At 41.5% G+C, this 19,223-nt stretch overlaps 1 protein-coding gene across 1 annotated transcript in view; it reads left to right on the plus strand.

The window, feature by feature from the left end:
• The window catches only part of pcnx1 (pecanex 1), a 37,675-nt gene that overhangs the window by 477 nt on the left and 17,975 nt on the right, over window positions 1-19,223 (plus strand). The window contains exons 2-11 of the mRNA XM_040137423.1: window positions 1,689-1,903; window positions 4,512-4,617; window positions 6,419-6,455; window positions 7,349-7,414; window positions 7,520-9,247; window positions 11,715-11,844; window positions 14,076-14,269; window positions 16,096-16,189; window positions 17,499-17,556; window positions 18,379-18,596. Of these exons, the coding sequence (XP_039993357.1) occupies window positions 1,689-1,903; window positions 4,512-4,617; window positions 6,419-6,455; window positions 7,349-7,414; window positions 7,520-9,247; window positions 11,715-11,844; window positions 14,076-14,269; window positions 16,096-16,189; window positions 17,499-17,556; window positions 18,379-18,596 (2,846 nt within the window). The remainder of the gene's footprint in view (window positions 1-1,688; window positions 1,904-4,511; window positions 4,618-6,418; window positions 6,456-7,348; window positions 7,415-7,519; window positions 9,248-11,714; window positions 11,845-14,075; window positions 14,270-16,095; window positions 16,190-17,498; window positions 17,557-18,378; window positions 18,597-19,223) is intronic.

Here is a 19,223-nt window from a genome sequence, read left to right on the forward strand (position 1 = left end):
CAAACCAAGTGTCCGTTAGGTTAGCTGTCACAGGATACTAACGGTCGGTCTCGGTCTATTATCTGGAGCGGAGACAATGTAACGTCCCATGAAAGTAACGGAATTTCCTCACTACACTAAAAATATCCTACAAACCCATCAAATTCTCGGATTTCTCAGCAGATAAAGCTTATTTGGGTGAAGAAAGGAACAGGATAATCTTTAAATGCCTCCCCTTTCAAATGTAGCATCCACAGACTAGATTGGACCAGAATGCTCTTTTGTCTGAATTCAGTGTTTATCTCAGTGCTACAGTTAAGATCCGCTAGGATATTAACAGTTGATAACACAGTACCAGGCTGTAATCAGTAAATTTAATTCTGCCCCCCCACCCCACCCCCGGTATCTACTTGTTTTCCTCCTGTCGCTTGTGATTTGCGGTATCACCAGTTTTATAGAGGCTACCAGCTGTGACTGCAAGAGCACAGCTGACCAGGATGTAACAGCAATCTGGCAGTTTTAATGTCCAAGAAACAGACTCAAATGACTGGCTGGCTATTGGTTCAGTTCATTAGGCACAAGGGGTCTTTGTTTGCCCGTTTGTTTTCGAGAGGCATAGCTTTGTGGTTACTTTTGCACTCTAAACTGTCCAAAAAGGACTTGACACATCAGTTCCAGTTATAGTCCACTTGTGCATGTTATTTATGGACTGATCGTCAAAGGATTTCAACATTATACCAAAATGTGTAATCCAGAACAAGTTCAAATGTCAGTGAATCATAGTGTTGTTCAGCTACATCTCTGTAAATATTCTCATGTCAGGAAATAGCTGTTTGCCGAGCATACTAACTTCTATTTAGAGAAGCTGATGTTTCATATCGGTTTGTGGTTTCCGTTCTATTCTTGAAGTGGAAATATGTCGGTCAGGTCTGTGGTTTATATTGAGCCACAGGTTAGAGTGGTGCTGCTGTTTGTAATAAAATGCAAACAGATGCAGGGGGATGTCTCAAGGGCAACGGACACGCAGAAGCCGGAGCTCAGACACCTTGTTATAAACATACAGGTGGTTGCTGGTAGCTTCCTTGGCAGCGGCTCCATCAAAAGATATGTTAAGATGATAACATGAATACAGCCATTTTTCAACCACTGCCAGTATGTGGCATAAATAATTGGTGTAATGGGTCCAGTAATCTATTCATTTATTTTTCAGCAGTGATTATCAAAATAGTTGATTGATTATCAAAATAGTTGCACATATTTTTCTGTTGAATGACTAATCGATTAATCGACTGATCTTTGGCACCTGATATGTTGACTGTCACACATGAAATAATGTCCTTTAGCAAGACATTGTTAATCTGCCTATATATTTTCTTATTATCATTTTGGATAAAAACATTAGTCAGAAAACAGTTAGGGCCTTTTAAAAATGCACTTTTCCTTCCTCTTTTAAACCTGTTATTACTGTCATTTAAAACTAACAAAATAAAGTAGAAACTTGTACAATAATTATAATAATATGACATTACAATATCACTCCTTGGCGCTTGAGATAACTAAAGAAAAGGAAAATAAACATAAGGTACAACATGAAGGAAAAAAGGGTGCAAAGAAACCTAAATTATAGCATAATAAAACCATCAACCTGTTTCCTCAACAATGTCAGACACACAGTATAAGTTAATTTCTGCTTCTTTCTCTAATGCCAGGCTCTGCCGCCAACCATGGTAATAGTGGGAATCTACTGTGGTGTGATTGCTGCCATGTTTCTGCTGCTGAAGACGGTGAATTACCGCCTCCACCATGCCCTGGATGAGGGGGAAGTGGTGGAGCACCGGGCCAAGGAGAGTCAGGGCAGCAGAGGTGGCACTGAGGGGGCTAATGATGGAGGTGTGACCCGTCGGGAGGACAGCAATGGCCCGGGGTAAGTTCACGACTTATACAGCCTGATGGTGGATTTGATATCTGGAGACGTACGACAAAGACGTTCCATGAGTGTGACTAAGTTGCTCAGATGATGAAACAGACAAAGTATTCTGTAAAGTCTGTGTAGGGGTATTGTGTAGTAGGTAGAGGACCTCATGCTTCCTGATCAGTGATCGCATGGAGCGTGGTTGTGGAGTGCAATCGAGTCACTTATGGTGATGTAATCTGGAGTTGTCCATTGGAGCTGAGGTCAAAGGTCTAGTTGTGTAGTGGTGACGTGTGAAAAGACACAGGCTGCTACAAGGAAAATCGATATATTTCTTTAAAAGCTTCCAGATAGGCCAAGTCCAGCTGTATCAGCAGCCGTAATGATGGGGAAAGCAACTTTAGTCAGATTTCTATTTTTGCTACTTTTAACCTCTTGTTTGGAGCAAAATAGAGATAGGTATCAAATGTAACATACATTTTATACAGTTCAGGTTCTTAGATGATATACATCATGCAAGCAGAACCGCTAAGGACCCCCAGGGAAAATTACTTTTCAAAGTAATCTGTTATTTACTTGTTAAATTACATTTTATTTGTCCACAGTATGGCTTGTAATAAGCAGTGTGTTGTCGAGCTTCGTTTTAAAATACATTGCAAGATCAATGCTTGGTTTTGACACGGAAAGCTGTTCTCATTTGCATATATCATGCCCTGTGGGGCTCTCTAGTAAGCAAACAAAAGCACTGTTTACATTCAGTGTTTCGCACCAAAACACGTACTGTGTATCACTGAGGCCATACGAATGCATTTCCTTCCCCATAAAACCTTTGCTGGCCCATTGCTGTGTTTCCTGGTGCGTTACCACAACCTATAGACTGGTGAGTTACTGTAGTGCGAAACCCGTTGGCAGGAACATATATCGCGTCGCCCACGTGCTTGTGCATAAGAACAAACCAACTGGGGGCCCACTCACAAAGACATCGTTCCTGAGCGCTACTAGTGGTCAAAAACTCCACAGGGTACCGTTCTAAGTTAATTTTCCTTTCAGTTGGAGGCATGCTCTCTGCCCAATATGCAACTGGATTTTCATTTATTAGCACTGTATCACAAAGCTTTTATGTACTAATCTGCTGCCATGGTGCATGCTATGCAGAACCTTACGTTGTGAGGGCTTTTAGTGTGTCTTATGTCCCAGTGCATGTGTAGACACATGAATATGAACTCAGAAAATTACATGTTAGAACTTGTCATACCTTTTTATAGAACAGATGATCTGACTAGATTTTATAACAATTAACTGCATCAATTGTATTTATAGGGGACAGTACACACGAATCAACACATTGACATTTAACAGTGTCAATGATAATGTATCGGGGTTGCTCATCAGCTAATTTGCACCTGCAAACATCAAACTTACAATATTAATATCTTTATTAGAGAAATTGTTCTTTTGATTTCTTGATTTTCTTGAAACCATAATATTCGTAACGCACAAAGATATAGAGTTTAATATGCAACCCACTTATTATAAAAGTGTGAAACGTGCTAATTAATGCCTTAATTAGGGAAATTAATGAACTGATTATTATTAGGATTATGTTTAGGATGACCATTGTTTTGCAGGACTCAGAATTGCTAAGGTGCCTCCTGTTTCATTTAACAAAATGAAACAATATGAGAGAGCAATGACATTAATGACTAATAATTAATTCCATTAGTTGAAAAAGTAATTCAAGTGCTGTCAAGTACTGTAACATATTACAAAGTACATAACAATGCAGTACCCCAACTCTCACTGCCAGTCTTATGTCTTTTTTTAATAGAGAGGTTTAGCTCTAACAAACAAAAGCCAGTGAGGTTCTGGCATTTAACTGCCCGTGACTTGAAGAGGTGACTCATATTCACATTCCAGAGGGAGTGCTTAGCAGGACACTGAGAGAGGGGAAAGGCAACGAGAAAAATGAGAGCTCTCGACCACAGGAGCAGTCACAGTCGCAGCTTTGCCCACACATCTGGAGTCACATTCCAGGTTGTTTGAGTTTACAGTAGAGCAGACAAGCCGAGCTAAAGTTGATTAAGGTGTTTTTTTTTTTTTTTTGCGCCACCACCCACTCATTTTCCTCTCACTGGTCCTTTTTCCAGTCTTCATTCATCCACGCTACGTGTTGTAGTTAATTTCTTGGAGTCTTTGCGTTGTGGTTTGACCCGTTATGAAACATTTTAGGAATATGGAAATGATTTATAGACAATCCCTGGCAAGTTATTTGTTTCGACATACCAAGTGGTTAAACAAGCACGTCCGGGCTAAATATAGGCTTGGAGAAAATCTACATGGATGCTTTCATCTGTTTTTGCTCCTTCAGTTGAGTTTCAATCCCCTTATAAAGGATGTAAAATAGAGGTCTGTTTGTTTAATGTGTTTCTTATTCTTGAGTCAGTTTGACTGTTCGAATGGAAGCAGATAAATGACATGGAACAGGGCTGGGAGTACCAATGATCTAAGCAGGATGAGTGGCACATTTAGCTCTGTACCATCCATTCATATTTAGGGGAGGGAGTGCACCGTGCCTGTGCTGCTAATACAAGTGTGCGCATGTGTTTGTGTGTCTGCACAGGGACCCTGGAGGGGGTATTGAGATGGCAGACTTCATCAGGCAAGAGACTCCGCCAGTGGACTGCAGTTCCAGGAACTCCTATATTGGGATGGAGTCTAACCAGCAGGTAAGCAGAGCACTGGTGTGCTGCATGCCGCATACCATACTGGGCTGAATATAATATGATCCTGAATATTAGACGACCCCCCTCCTCCTCCTTTTTAGGGAAGAGTAGGCAAATATACAAAAATATAACATAAGTAATCATATTTTAAATTTGACTCAATTAAAATAAAATACAGCAAACATGCCAAACTATTAGCCTACTGGTATTCCTAATTCCATTTACTAATATGAAACAGAATCAGCATTAACCAGTTCTTTAAAGTGTCGAGTGAAAATTCAGAGAAAGAAAGACAAACAGAGAGAGGGTGAGATTGTCGAATGTAAGATAACCCAGTTTTTTCAAATTTAATTTACTGGGAATAAATCAAAATCTGATGTTCAGGCCATCACTGTATTTACTGTCCATTTACTGTTAGCTTACTGTCAAACAGTAAATCTTTTCTCCACTAAAAATTAGGTCCTGTAATATTTTGGCTTGTACTCTGTAAGTTTGTGTCCAAAATTACTTCCTATTAAAAGGCACGCAGTGGAATTTCCTTGTAAACAAACAAAAGTTAGGATTTGCATTTGTGTTACTCACCAAATTGCATTATGTGTATCCTTGAGGTCTAACAAATGTGTCGAGTGCATTTCCTTCCTCCTAAAACCTTTGCAAAGCTGATTTTTCTTAAATGTTTGAACCCAGCATTGTTTACATCCATGTTTGCTAGCTAGCACTCTTCTTCTTCTTTGCCTTTGTTGGTTCATAGCTGCACATCTTGGAACATTACTGCCACCTATTGATACCTTTTTAATATAGTGCTGAAAATTTCAGTCAATTAATTGATTACTTGCTCAACAGAAAATTATTTGGCAACAATGTAAAGTATCGATTAATCATTTGTCATTTATCAAGAGGAAGATATAAAAAATCTGTTGGTTCAGGCTTCAGGATCTGTGATAAAGGGCTCTATAAATAAAACTGACTCGACGACATACTGTACATACTAGAAAATTGTTTGTACATTTCAAACTGAACTACATCTAAATCATTCAAACCCTTCAGTTGATGATACCACCAGTTTATTCACAACATTGTTGGTGTAAACCACCACTTGTGTTACAAGTGATAAATGATCAGTAAACTATTGCGAAATGCTACTGGTGAACAGTGTTTAATCTTCCCACAAACAAGCATCATATCCTGAGTTCTGACAGGTTGTAAACCTCCCCCCATTTTAGTGTCATGTGCCCTGTGCTCACTGTAACACATCCAATGTGCACACAAATAGCTAAGAGAAACTTAAGGAGTAAAAGTCCATATATTGTGCTCACTTTACTGGAAAACTGCTTTCTGGCCATTGCAGGAGCCATTGTGTGTGTGTGTGTGTGTGTGTGTGTGTGTGTGTGTGTGTGTGTGTGTGTGTGTGTGTGTAGGGGGGTGTTTACATTAGGTATGATCCTCACATAGCTTGCTGACAGGAGATTTCTCCTTTAATATGCAAAGTTATTTAGCTGTTTTATTCTGTAAGATATATTTAACCTCTGAATCCCCATGGGTGCCGTGTCTTTGTACTGTGGGTCCTTGACTTGCTAATCAGCCAGCATGTTACCGAGTAGGGAGGGAAGCCAAAACTTTTCTTTCTGACAGCTGTTTATAATACACAAATAGTGTCTTCTTGGGATGTTGTATTCTTTAATGATCACACAACTTGTCACTTTGCCTTTATGAACATTTTGCTCCAGAAATTTGCTAGTGATATCAAGACCAACTTTTTTTCAAAGGATAAAGGTCTTGACTTGTCTTTTTATTCACATTTCAGATTGCCTCCACCCATGGAAGAGCAACAGTTGCCAAAGGTAAGTATGACTACCTACTACCCTGTCATCTATGCTAAAATCATTTGCGAAATCATTGTTCTCTATGCCTATGTAACTCCACACATTTTAAAGGGAAAAGGACTGACTTGTTACAGGCACATTACACATCTTCTTTGCAACCCTGTAATGCCTTCTCTATTTTCTGAATCATCACACCTCTGACCGTGCGATCCCAGCTGACCCAGGAGATGGAGTCCGACTCAGCATTACCGTGACCTCATTAGTCACACCAAGATGAGGCAGCTTTAGACAGGCAGTGCTGAGTGTGGAAGAAAAAGTAATAACACTGTAAGACGCAGCATGGGAGTCATTTTCCAGGAACTCTTTACTGGAATGCTTAGAAGAAGACAATAAATGAACTTGTAGCTTTGCGTTAGGTCCGTTGTAGCGAGTGTTAGAGTGAGGCGGCTGCGTTGTCTGAATAATTCAGTGAGTCTGTTCAATGCCATTCTAATTAGCTGGAACGTGTGATGACAGGAAATGTTGTGAATTGGAACAAAGGCTCTACTGGGGTTTAGCTTTTTAATCCTCTTCCCATCAAGGGTTCCATCTACTCAAAATGCCCATCACAAACACCCAGAAAGTATGACCACTCAGAAAAACACCTTATTCGAAGGTTATCTTTTGCAGCCATCAGGACATTCAAAGAAACTATTCAGAACAGCTTATATTTGCATTATATTTGTCTGTTCCAGGTTTACAACTGAGGCCACCTCTCAGAACTAGTATTTCTTAGGAGATGGAAGGGGTATCTATTTCTTTATCCACTGTCGAAGCCAGTTATGCATGGGTGCCCAGGGATAGTGGTTGTGAATGTATTAATAATTGATTAAACCTGTCGTCTCTTAATTTCTTTCTTCCTATATTTGCAGGAGATGTGGGAAAGACCTCAGATGACATCAGTTTGACTCTTGTTGAGAGCTGCAGTCATGATCATGGTAAACATGCATGGCATTCACATATAAGCAAGAAGCTTTTTTGTGTTAGTGACTGTGACATTTCTGCACCCTCCCTTATTGGTTAATTTCTCGGTGTCCATTTAGATCTACTATCAGACACGAAGATGTACTGCCTTGTTCCCAATGACTCCTTCGCCTCCTTGCAGCCATCAACCTCCTTGTGTCCTTCAGAGCTGTCCAGGGAACCTGCTGATATCTGTAACTCTGCTGCTTATCACTTCAGCATGTCACACTCATCCTGTGACACAGAGGTGACCACTCATGCATCCATGCAATCTCAGAACTTAAGGAAGGAGCTCCGTTCTCGGGGCCTGCCTCGGACCTCTAGCTCTGCAGGTTCTGCTTTCCCTGACCCATGTCTGCCCGACTTTGCTCTATACCCTCCACCCAGAAGAGGTGGCCTTGATCCTGTGTGCGAGCTGGAAACTGCCAGACCGCACAGGTCAGGGGTGTGTGACACAGAGGGGGGCGAGCGGGGCCAGCAGGACCAAGCTGTGCCATCCACCTCTGGAATAGATTGTTACAGGCACAAAGAACAACGCAGAGTTGCTCACTCAGCCTCCAGGGAGGCAGGGGAAGGTAGCTCAGGACTGTATCAGGTGGAGGTTGGTGGAGGTGGGAAATGCTCCGGTGGAAGAGGGAAGTCCCACAGAGGGGAGCGTAGTGCTGATAGCCTGAGGAGCCTGAGTACTCGCAGTAGTGGCTCCACTGAGAGCTACTGCAGTGGTACAGACAGGGACACCAACAGCACTGTCAGCAGCTTTCACAGTGAGCAGACCAGCTCTACACATGTGGAGAGCCTGCTCTCACTTTCAGGGGATGAGCGTGTACGGGACAGAGGAGATGCTGTATCTGCTCCTGCAGATGGCAGGACTACAAGCCTTGGCAGTGTTAACTCTCGAGGGCTCAGCAACCTTCCCTCCAGGGAGGCCAATAAAAACCCTCATGCAAATGAGCTGACTGCTAAACAACCTGCTGACACACTGTCCTCTGCAACCCAGGAGCTGGTAGAACCTGGTAGGTGCCAGGAAGAGCCTGGCGTCAGGACCAGTGCTGATGGCTCAACGTGTGTAGCAGCCACGGAGCAGGAGCAGGTGAAAGTCGATGTTCAACCAAAGTCAGCCAACATTGTTCAGAGGACTTCTTCCCTGTCAACAGGGCGCAGTGGACGCCGGCGGACAGGCAAGAAAAGGGCAAGCAGTTTTGATGCCAGCCGTCACCGGGACTACATGTCTTTACGTGGCATGGCTAAGCCTTGTAGTGCTGTGTTTACTGGGGGTGGAGAGGAGGACTCCAGTGATCAGAGTGAACTCAGCTGTGCCTCCAGTCTCCATTCCACCCACCACCTAAGCACAGACAGCTCATCTAGTACCACCTCCCGCTCCTGCCACTCACCAGAGGGCCGCTACAGGGCCCTGAAAGCCAAGCAGACTGCAGCCAGTGCAGCCTCCTCCTCCTCCACAGTAAAAGCTGCAGCAGGATCTGAGGCAGGAGTTCGAACTGGAGGGAAACGTCGCACCTCACGCCGTACCCCCAGCACAGGTAGTGCCAAAACACATGCCAGAGTGTTGAGCTTGGACAGTGGTACAGCTGCCTGCCTTAATGATCCCATCCGCCTAGGAGCTCCAGCTGGGCCTCGGCCTCTTACCACCTCCAAGTCGGACCTGGAAGCCAAAGAAGGGGAAGTTCTTGATGCAGCATCTCTGCTGGGTCGGGCCTCCCAGCTGGAGTCGGTGACCCGCTCAAGAAACAGTCTGCCCAACCAGGCCGCTTTCGCTGAGCCTCAGGATGCTACTGCTGCTTCCCTGCGGGGTATGTACCACACACAGCTCTCTAACACAGTATACACAGTTATTATGTCTGGTTTACTACTAGTGTTTGATGACTAGTCCTCATTTTTTGTTGTCAATGTAGTGACGTGAATCACAAGAAAGGTTGTGTTCAGCCCTATCCACATTTAAAGGTACAGATTACTCCACTGGGTTAGACATGCACTCTTTTTTTGTGAATTATCAGCAGAACTGTATTCTATTGATATGGTCCCTGACGGAGTACAGCCACTATTATTAGTCTGGTATGTTTTTTTTGCTTGCTTTTATTGGGATTCTTTAAGCAATAACTGAATGATGCGTTGGATGTGTATTCAGCATACATTTACCGGAAACCATATATTATGCTCACTTTACTGGAAAACTGCTTTTCGGCCATTGCAGGAGCCGTTGCATTGTGTGTGTGTGTGTGTGTGTGTGTGTGTGTGGCTGTGTGGCTGTGTGGCTGCATAAGAAATGTTGCCTTCCTCGCTCATTCAGTGTAACCATGGTGAGTTTCCATGGAGTGACAGTCCTTACCCAAGCATAGTGTTCCCTGTGTAGATCACTCTTAGCATGATGGCACAGTGTGTGCTTTGTGCTGAGGTTAGACAAACAGGAGCTCTCTTATTGGTGTCATACACACAGAGTTTAATGGACATTCCCTCCCCCACATTCTTCAAACTTGCAGGCTAATATCTTGCACTTTTGTTGTGTTCTTGTCTGTCTTGGTTCTTGTTCTTTGGCTTCTCTGTTTTAACATTTCTTATGTTGTTGGCGCTTATTGTTTCTAAGGTTTCTATAGTGTACACGTTCTGTGATATACAATATTAGAGGCAGGATATGCCTGGACATGTCAGCTGTTGTCCAGAAAGATCTCATAGTCATTTATTCCCCTTGGATCCCTGCTTGGATTATACACACACACACACACACACACACACTCTGAGTCTGAGGTCAACTCGGTCAAACATATGAGTGCATTCACTGACATTAAAATCTATCATAGCATTACTTGGTTGGTAAAAATCTTCCTTCACTTAAAGTTGTCAGTGATGGTTATTGGTGGGTATTTGTTAGACATGGAAAATGTTTGTATACTCATTCTTACACCACTTGGGATTGTTGTACTGAAGAGTTCATTTATTGCAGTAAGCTTAAGTATCTTTTCAGTGAATAAATAGTACATTCTTTCCCATACAAGTTAAAATTGGTAAGCAAATTAACTACCTTCCTAATTTAATACACTTTTTTTCCGGGTTTTGTCCCTGTAGTCTCACTTATTGACTGTGACTAATGTATCTAATGTTAGCTAAATTCAGCTAGAGTTGGCTAACTTCAGATACAGACTGTTGAGTCATTTTGTGGCCTTTTAATAGTCTTCTGTTTGTGCTACTCTTACCCTGCATTTTAGAATGTCACAGATTGCGTGAATGGTTTTATCATAAGAATGAAATATGAACTAAACGCACTGTATCTCACCAGCAGACGTGTTTGTTTTTCTGTGCTCACATTCGTATTCCACTAGCTCTTCTCCAGGCTGCCAAATGCTAATGTTGTTACACTGAGACAATGTAACTTTTGCTCAACACCAGCCACTGTGGTCACAAGTTATGTTATTATGATAAATGCTAAAAATGTGGCATAACAGAATTACAAGTAGAGAAGAGTCACAAAGTCAGTATTCAGTAATGGCGTATATGCAGCAATTTCTATTTAAAGTGTGCTAACATGAGCTAAATTTAGCCACCATGACCTACTGGTCATACCAGACCCAGTAAAGCTGTATCAGCAAAACCCCTGTCTGTAGTGAATTGAGTAGGGCTGTGTTTTATTGCTTCTGAATTAAACTTTTTCTTTGTAAGACGAAGCATGTGTTATTTCTTCATTCAAAACCTACATAGTCTCGCTTTAAAGCTACTGGCTTCTTGTGGGGGAATTCAGTGTGCCATTATCCAAGATCCACTTGTGGCCACAGTGGCTGCTGTTCAGTAAAAGTTACAATACAATAGTTTGCTTTAAATGCTGCCTATCTATTGTGGAAAATTTGTCACTTCGGGGGGGGGCTGCCTTTGCTTGATAGAAACAGTAGAGTTAGTGACAGCCAATAATGAGAGAGAGGGAGGGGCATGATAGACAACAAAGGACCAGCAGAATGAAATTAGGGATGTCATGGCACATGTCTCAACCACCAGGCCACCAGTAAACCACGTTTTAGTGTCGTTCAGTCAGTCATATTGTAGTGGTTGTCTTATTTTTAAATGGTTGCCGCCATGTTGGAGTGAAACTCTTCATTAGTGGTCTGAAATTCAAGCAGCAGATATTCGAATTGTTGTTGCTTTGTTTTTTTAAATGTAGCTGAGCCCCAGAATAATTTATGGAACTATCACATCCCACTAGTGTCCACATAACGGTCTGAAAAAAAGGAAACATCCAGTCTGACTGGCCAATGATGTCTCTCACCATAACAGCCCCAGGGAGCGAGGAGACGGTCATATTTCGGCGTGAGCGTAGCACGTTTCGTCGGCAGGCAGTGCGGCGGCGACACAACGCAGGGAGTAACCCCACCCCACCCACCTCTCTCATTGGATCTCCTCTCAGGTACGCCGTGCATGGAGCGGGGAATCAGTTGTGTTGCCTGGCATGAGCATGTTACCAGGTGTCGTTCTTTCCTGTCCCACATTACCACCAATTTGCGTCCTCCGCTGTGCACGACATCAAGCAAGACATCATCTATCACTGGATGGGTGTTTCCACTCTCCATGTGATGTCTTTGGTCCTCCTTTTCTCAAGACCTCTCTCTTCTCATCCTGTTATCATACCATCTAATCTTTTAAATTCCACATTTTTTGCATGGATCAAAGAATGGAGTCCTTACAAACTCAAAAGCACACGGGCTGACTAATCTACTTGGCTGGCATACCGTCACCTCTCAGAACTGTGCATGATTCGTTCAATAATACAGACGTCGTGGTGTATCACATGGCTTTGCCCTTTTGAGCAACCCCTCTAAGGAAAGAGATGAAGATGTTATTGATCATTTTAAAAATCAAAGGTTTAAGTCCGCAGTCTTCCCCCACAGGAATTTACTGTGTACTGTTGTTTTTAGCTGAGAGTCCCTAGCTGCTCTGCAGTAGATTTTAGAGCCCATATTTTGCATAAATTAAATAGTATAACTAGCAGGAGAAAGATACATATAGATTTCCAGACACTAGTGTTTTTCAACATAAATTTTTCAAAAATTAATAATGGTGTGAGACCATTTCAGTCATTCTAATGTTCTGTTAATGCCTCACTACACCAGTTTAGTGTAGTTTGAAATTAGGCCCTTATCCGTCCTTTTACTAACTTTATGTCAGATCTAACTTTGAAAACCAGTTGTGTTTTAATCTCTGCTATCCAAGATGACAGTGACCTGACTGCTGTGCTGCAGAATACATCAAATGAACTGTCACTCCTGAGATTGTAGCCTGATTAGAGAGACCCTGCCATAACTGGAAGGTCACAGGCAACAGCTCGTGTGTGTCCCTTCCTCTGAAGTTAGGAAAGAATGCGTAAAACTCCTCAGAGTTATATCTCAAAAACTCAGTTCTTATGTTCGACTGATCTTATGCCGTGGATGTATATCTGGTTCCTCTCAGGTCTGTGTAACTCCTCCAGTTCTGTTGTTCAACTGCCAATAGCTATACACTTCTAGCCAAGGCTCTGCTTTTTCCTGCATGTATCTCACAAGGTCACATTTTCTAAATGCTGAGCCTTGAAAAATGTTTATCAAGGAAAACAAATGTGCAGCCTGCCAGGGGTCAATAGACTTAAAAATGCAAAATCATTCCCTCTTCCATGAATCTCCCCACCCTCCCCTGTCCCTTCACTCCCTATACTTTTTTACCTTTTTAGAGGTGAACTGGACACCTTATGCTTTGTCACATAGTTTTTCAGTCTTATGACTACTTAAAATAAACTTCATACATTAATTTTAAAGAGGAAGGGATCTGTGTATCACTATTTTGATGAAAGTCCTCTGAATTCACTGATCCAGTAGTGATGGAATTTATCAGCATCATAGAGGATTAGCGCAGTCTAAAATTTGAGGGGACATACACTCTGGGTAGATTTTCATTTGAACACGTTCTAGTCAAAATTATGAAGAGCTTAGTCACTTTTGCACCACTTTATATTTGCTTTATATCTTATAAAAGTAAAAGAAAAGGCTTCTTAAATATTTCATGTGTAGCCTTTACACTCCGTGTCACAAATCTCATCCATGTCTAGTGCCATCATGGAGGTCTATCTGCAGCATAGAAATAATGGTTTAATGCGGAACATTAGAAAGAAACAAAAGTGATAAAGGTTGTTGTGATATGTTATAGGTAAATTTTAGTTTCTCTTACTGAGAAAAAGCTGTAGCCTCTAGCCTCTACTACAGGTAAAATTTGCAGTTAACGTGAAAACTGGCTGTTTAAAGCATCGTGGTGAACACTAGAAACCACCAACATGATACAAATTGAGTGAAAGTAATAAGATTATAAATTTGTTTTCAGAAATCACACAGAAATTGGTCATAATGTCTGTTAAATCTTAAATGATTAAAAGAAGTCAAGAATTAATATTAGAAGACACTTATGTCAGCCTGACTTCACAGCCATTTTTGCCCCTGAGCTGGGGACCTCCACTATGGCAACCAACTTGTTCATCACACCACCTGAAATCCCTCAATTGTGAAATTACCTGTCTCATCTCCCTCCCCCTGTGATGACATATCAACAGTAGCCCCCCGGCCTCCACCACTTCTCATTTCCTCCCCTTCTCCCTTCTCCCCTCTCCTCCAACAGTCTTCAGGAGGCTCTCAGCCAGGCCTCCCAGCCTTCTACTTCCCAGGTGAAAAGTCAGCCATCCCGAACCCCGTCCCAGGTGACCGTGCTGAGCGCAAGCACCTCCCTGCTGGCCAGGAATGGAAGCACACACCTGGAGGGTTCTCAGGACAAGGCTTCAACCGTTGGCGCTACCAGCTTGCAGGACGACTTCGGTAGGGAGCGCTTGAAGAGAGCCGGGATGTTAAGATAAAAGGAATTTTTCACGGAAGAGTATTGCACTAGTAGTTTGTGGGCAGGTGGTTCCATATGGCAGATTTGAATGTCTTATCACAGGACTGTTGTTTTGGCTGGTGTTCTGGTTCTATATGTTTTGGTTAGAAAGTTGCTTCAGTGGCTTTGATGATCTTGAATTGCTTGAAGAGAGCTGGTCACAGATATGACTGTTGCAGTACGTTATAGCAGAGCACTATTTTCCACGGTCGGTGGACTGTTGCAATCAGTCAAAGCCGAGCACAATTATCCATGCTCCATTTATCTCTGTCTTTGATATTGTGTCAGTAGCCAATACTTGACCTCACTTGGATGTAGGTGTTACCCTTTGGTCACAGCACTGACGCCAGAGTGTTGCTGATTGCTCTTGATGCATATACATAAACATCAATGTACATGATTGTGAAAAATTCCAGTTTTGTAGTTGTGTATGACACCCTTCCTCTGAATCAGTGGTAAATGGATTACTACTCATAATTTGACCTGGAGCTGATTGTTGTTTTGATAGACTCAGTGGTCTGAGTGTGTGTTTCCGTGCTTGTAATCTCAGAGTGTTAATAATCTATCTATCCGTGAATGACTTAACTTGACTGACAGAGTTTGAGTTTTCATGCACCACTGATGTCCATGTGATTAGGTGAACATGGCTTTACTGAACACCTGTCCCCAATTTCATAAAGCAAGAAAATATTTTCCTTTGTGGTTCTCTGAAGATTTTCTCATAGGAAATTCATTGCACAATGGGCCCTGCTTTATCAAATATCCTTAAATAAATAGGAGTGCTCCAACAGATTCCTGAAAGTCCATTTTTTGTTGCACAGACCTCCCTAGCAACAAAAATAAGGAAATAAACCTTCCTTTCCTTAACCGATAAACAAGGGGAAAATGTACCAAAAATAATATTTCGAGGCAGACACCTTGGATACTTTTTCTGTCCACTTCTTCTTGCCATAATTGTTACTTCAGACTGGACAATATTTTTTGGTCATACTTGGTTGTGCAACATCTCTTTTGTTAATTTATGTAACTAACAACAGTTAGGGGTAGTTAGAGTTTTGCCTGCTTTTTCTAATCCTCCCGTCGTTTTTTTTAATATCCATTCTATGAAAAACAGAAACAACATAAAGAGTTTGGATTACAGTCAAGGTTACTTTAACCTGAGTGGGATAGATGTAACTGTAGCAGGTTTTTTATATCCTCCTTGACTGTGAGGAATAATGCAGTGTTTTAAGATTTTTAGGAATCCATTAATCTACAATCTACAATCTATCTTTGGAAATGAAAAAATGATATCGTAAGAGAAGTCAAAAGGGGAAATTCTGTGCAACTAGTCACAGCTTCTGTCACTTCAGTTATTTTTGTAATCTGTGAGATGTTGTTTGTAGGATTTGTGGACACCCTTGAAGTAAGCCTTTCTATCAAGGTTTTTTGTCTTACTTTAGTTGTTGAGCCTCATGGCTACTGCGTTTGTATCTCACTTTAATGCCTCATCACAGGATTAAGTGGAATAAATCTCCACAGAAGCAACAGAAATACATTGAGAACAACCTGACTTCTTTTCAAGACAAGCGGGAAATGACTGACTTGCTTATAGCCTCTTTGGGAAAGAGCACATTCACTCAATAATCCCATTAGCTCAGGTGAACACAGTAATATTGTCAAAGCCATCTAATTCCCTGTGTGCAAACATGTAGTAGACAAAGTCAAGCTTTGCTTGTGATTTCGATGAAATGACTGTGCTTCTCTCTCTGTGGTTATGTTTTTCCAGGAAAGCTCACTCCCTCCTTATATGAGGCTGGTGGATGTGACATGTCCCTGGTCAATTTTGAACCTGCAACCAGACGAGCCTCCAATAACGTGTGGTTAGTGTCAAAATGATAATTCATCTGATTTGTTGAGTGGGATTTCAGATGCCAAAATACACCTCTTGCTGCTGTTATGAGCTTGTTGTGTTTTCTCTGACAACTTCTCTTTTTCTCCAAAATTTAACAAATGATTTTTTAGTTCTGTATTGTTCTTGTATTGACTGGGAACAGATCATTTAATCACTGATACGTGTAAATTTGTGTTGAGATGTTGTCCAATGGCTAAATAGTTCAGCATCGTATCTGGTCAGCTATGCATCATTGTTGCAGTAGCATGTAAGGCATGTCAGGTTATGCATATAGTAGAGGATAGTAGTTTTGCCAGGGGTTGCATATGCTGTTAGTTGCTTAGTTGAATTAGTCTGCTTGCTAACTAGCTAACTATTTATTTACAATTACTCAACTTTATCTAGACTCAGTATTTGGGAGAAATGAACTGACCTAAAGATAAGACAAGACAAGACTCTGTCACACAGCTTTACATTTGAGACCAAATATACCCTTTTTAGACTATTCACTTCTGTTTGTATCATTGCCGAACAGTGGTTCAGTTGGTACGAGCTGATACTGTTTCCTCTGCACCCTGTGGAGGACTGCAAGGTTCCATATTAGAACCCATTTAAATTTTGTTAAAAGAATAAAATGGAGAATGGTGCTGAACATCAAATCCTAGATGGCAAAAAACTTTAAATGAGAATAAAACTGAGACGCTCATCTTTGGCCCCACAGACTCTTCCAGCACTCCAAGCGACATTCTTGGGCCACTGTCTCTGAAATTAAATTAGATGCAAGAAATCAAGATGACATCTTTGATTCTGGTTTAAAATTTAATGAACATTTTTTAGCTTCTTCCACCTTAAATTGATAGATTAAAAGTCAGTTAAGGATTTGGAGGCCATATTGCATGTTTAAATGATGCATGGTTAACATTTGTTGTTTTTAAATGTGCTCTATAAACAAATCGACTTGACTTAAATTCATTAACATGCGCACCGAATTTCTTTGTTCTTTGATCATCTGTTATCCAGTTAGGCACTCTATCTTTTTCTGGAATGTGGTGTTGCGTATTTGGCAAGTCTTTGTGCAGTCACTTCTCCACTGGCTCCGCTGGTCTGTGACATGACTGAGAGACATAGCTTTTTAACGAAACACTAAAATAAGTATAACCGTACGGTACAAAAGCAAAGAAAATAGCCTATTGGCTGTTTAGTTTGAGGTCACCAGGAAATGAATCATGATTTAATACAGTAAGTACAGCAGAGTCTTTTCTCTCATCAGTGTTCTCATTTTGTCTAATGCCCTGCAGGGACACTGACTCCCACCTCTCCAGCTCTACCTCAGTTCGCTTTTACCCTCATGACCTGGTGAGTGCTCAACCAGTTAGCTGCTGTTATATGTGTGTGTTTGTGTGTGTGTGTGTGTGTGTGTGTGTGTGTGTGTGTGTGTGTGTGTGTGTGTGTGTGTGTGTGTTTTGAAGGAAAGAGCGTGACTTGCAGAGAAAGATAGAAGACTGACAGACAGAAACAGGGGACATTCAGAAACAAAGACAACATTGTCCTTTTAATTCTGCATGTCTCCGTTGCATATTTCTGCATATTATTTTTGGCGTTCATGCTTGTTAGTTCGAACACTTTTCTTGTTGAGTCAGTTGTCGTCCCCTTCTCCTTTTTCTTTCCCTTTCTTCTTACCTCAGACCAAAAACAAATCCTATAACACCAATTTTAAAATCCCTCCACTGCCTACCAGTTCGCGCCTGAACAAATTTTAAAAGTTATTTATTGAATTTCAAAACCATTTATAGCCTGGCACTTAGGCACCTATCTGATATATTGGTTTTATGTGAGCAAGAAAGAAATCTTCGCTAATCTGGCTCATGCTTTTTAACCATTTTTGCAATGAGAATCCAGATGGTGGGGAGTGGGTGGGGTGGCTGTGGTCCAGTCATTATTCTGTGTAGCAGCCAAAATCAAATCTTATTTAATGAAAAAATTGTATCCTTATACTTTTTGTTTGTATCTACAACCGAACTGACTGTTTTTGTATCACAGTCTTTTTATGTCTCTGTTTCAATATTTATGTGTACTATTCTTACTTAAAATCGTGTTTAAGTGCTTTGAGTTTTCCCATTGGTCAAAATACAGAATAAATATGTTTGACTAACCGTGAGACAGATCTCCCTCCCTCAGATCCGTCTGAACCGTCTGCTGACAATGGACCCGGAGCTGCTGGAGCAGCAGGATGGAGATCTGAGCCCAGAACTCCAGGATGCACCACTGGCCCAAGAGGACCCTGTAGCCACAACTGCCGCTGGCAAAGCCAGGCAGTACTACCGCTTGTGGCTTCTCCCCTACCTGTGGGTCGGCCTGCACTTTGACCGGCTCACACTGCTGGCACTGTTTGACAGGTAAGGCTGCACCGCTGTCATCATCATCGTCATCTTATTTCAATATATTTTAACAAAACGCCAGGTAATTTTATGCTGCGGTGCCCCAACGTAGCAGCGGGAGATAACAGTTTCAGTTTGCCAAACTCATTGCCCCTCCATCATATGTTGCAATTATGTCAAATAAAGAAAAAAAGTAGAAGTACAGGTGACATATCATCCCTGTAAGTGTTCAACTCGACCACAGGCTGCTTGTAATTAGCAAGTTAGCAGATTGTAACACTTTGACCTACATTAAGTTTTTAATTTGCACATGATCAGCAAGTTATCTAGTCTTGTTTGGATAATAACAGTAATATGACGATGATAAACCTCATTAACACGGCACTCTTCAAAACAAAGCTCCAGTATGCTTTACATGGTTGAGCACAGCATTAACCATTTATTTAAGCAGGTCAGTCCCACTGAAATCAAGGACAGGCCAAGACACCTGCAGTACAGTAACAGACAGATAAAGAGCAAGAGAAACAGAAGTATGAGACAGCGAAATAAACCTAAGGCAACAAAATCCTAAAAGATTCACCAATCACACTTAAAACCCACAAGACTGTACAGATTCCTTAAATGTCAACATTTCCCTGCAGGCTA

The sequence above is a fragment of the Xiphias gladius genome, chromosome 10, assembly GCF_016859285.1.
Source record: "Xiphias gladius isolate SHS-SW01 ecotype Sanya breed wild chromosome 10, ASM1685928v1, whole genome shotgun sequence".
Lineage (NCBI taxonomy): Eukaryota > Metazoa > Chordata > Actinopteri > Istiophoriformes > Xiphiidae > Xiphias > Xiphias gladius.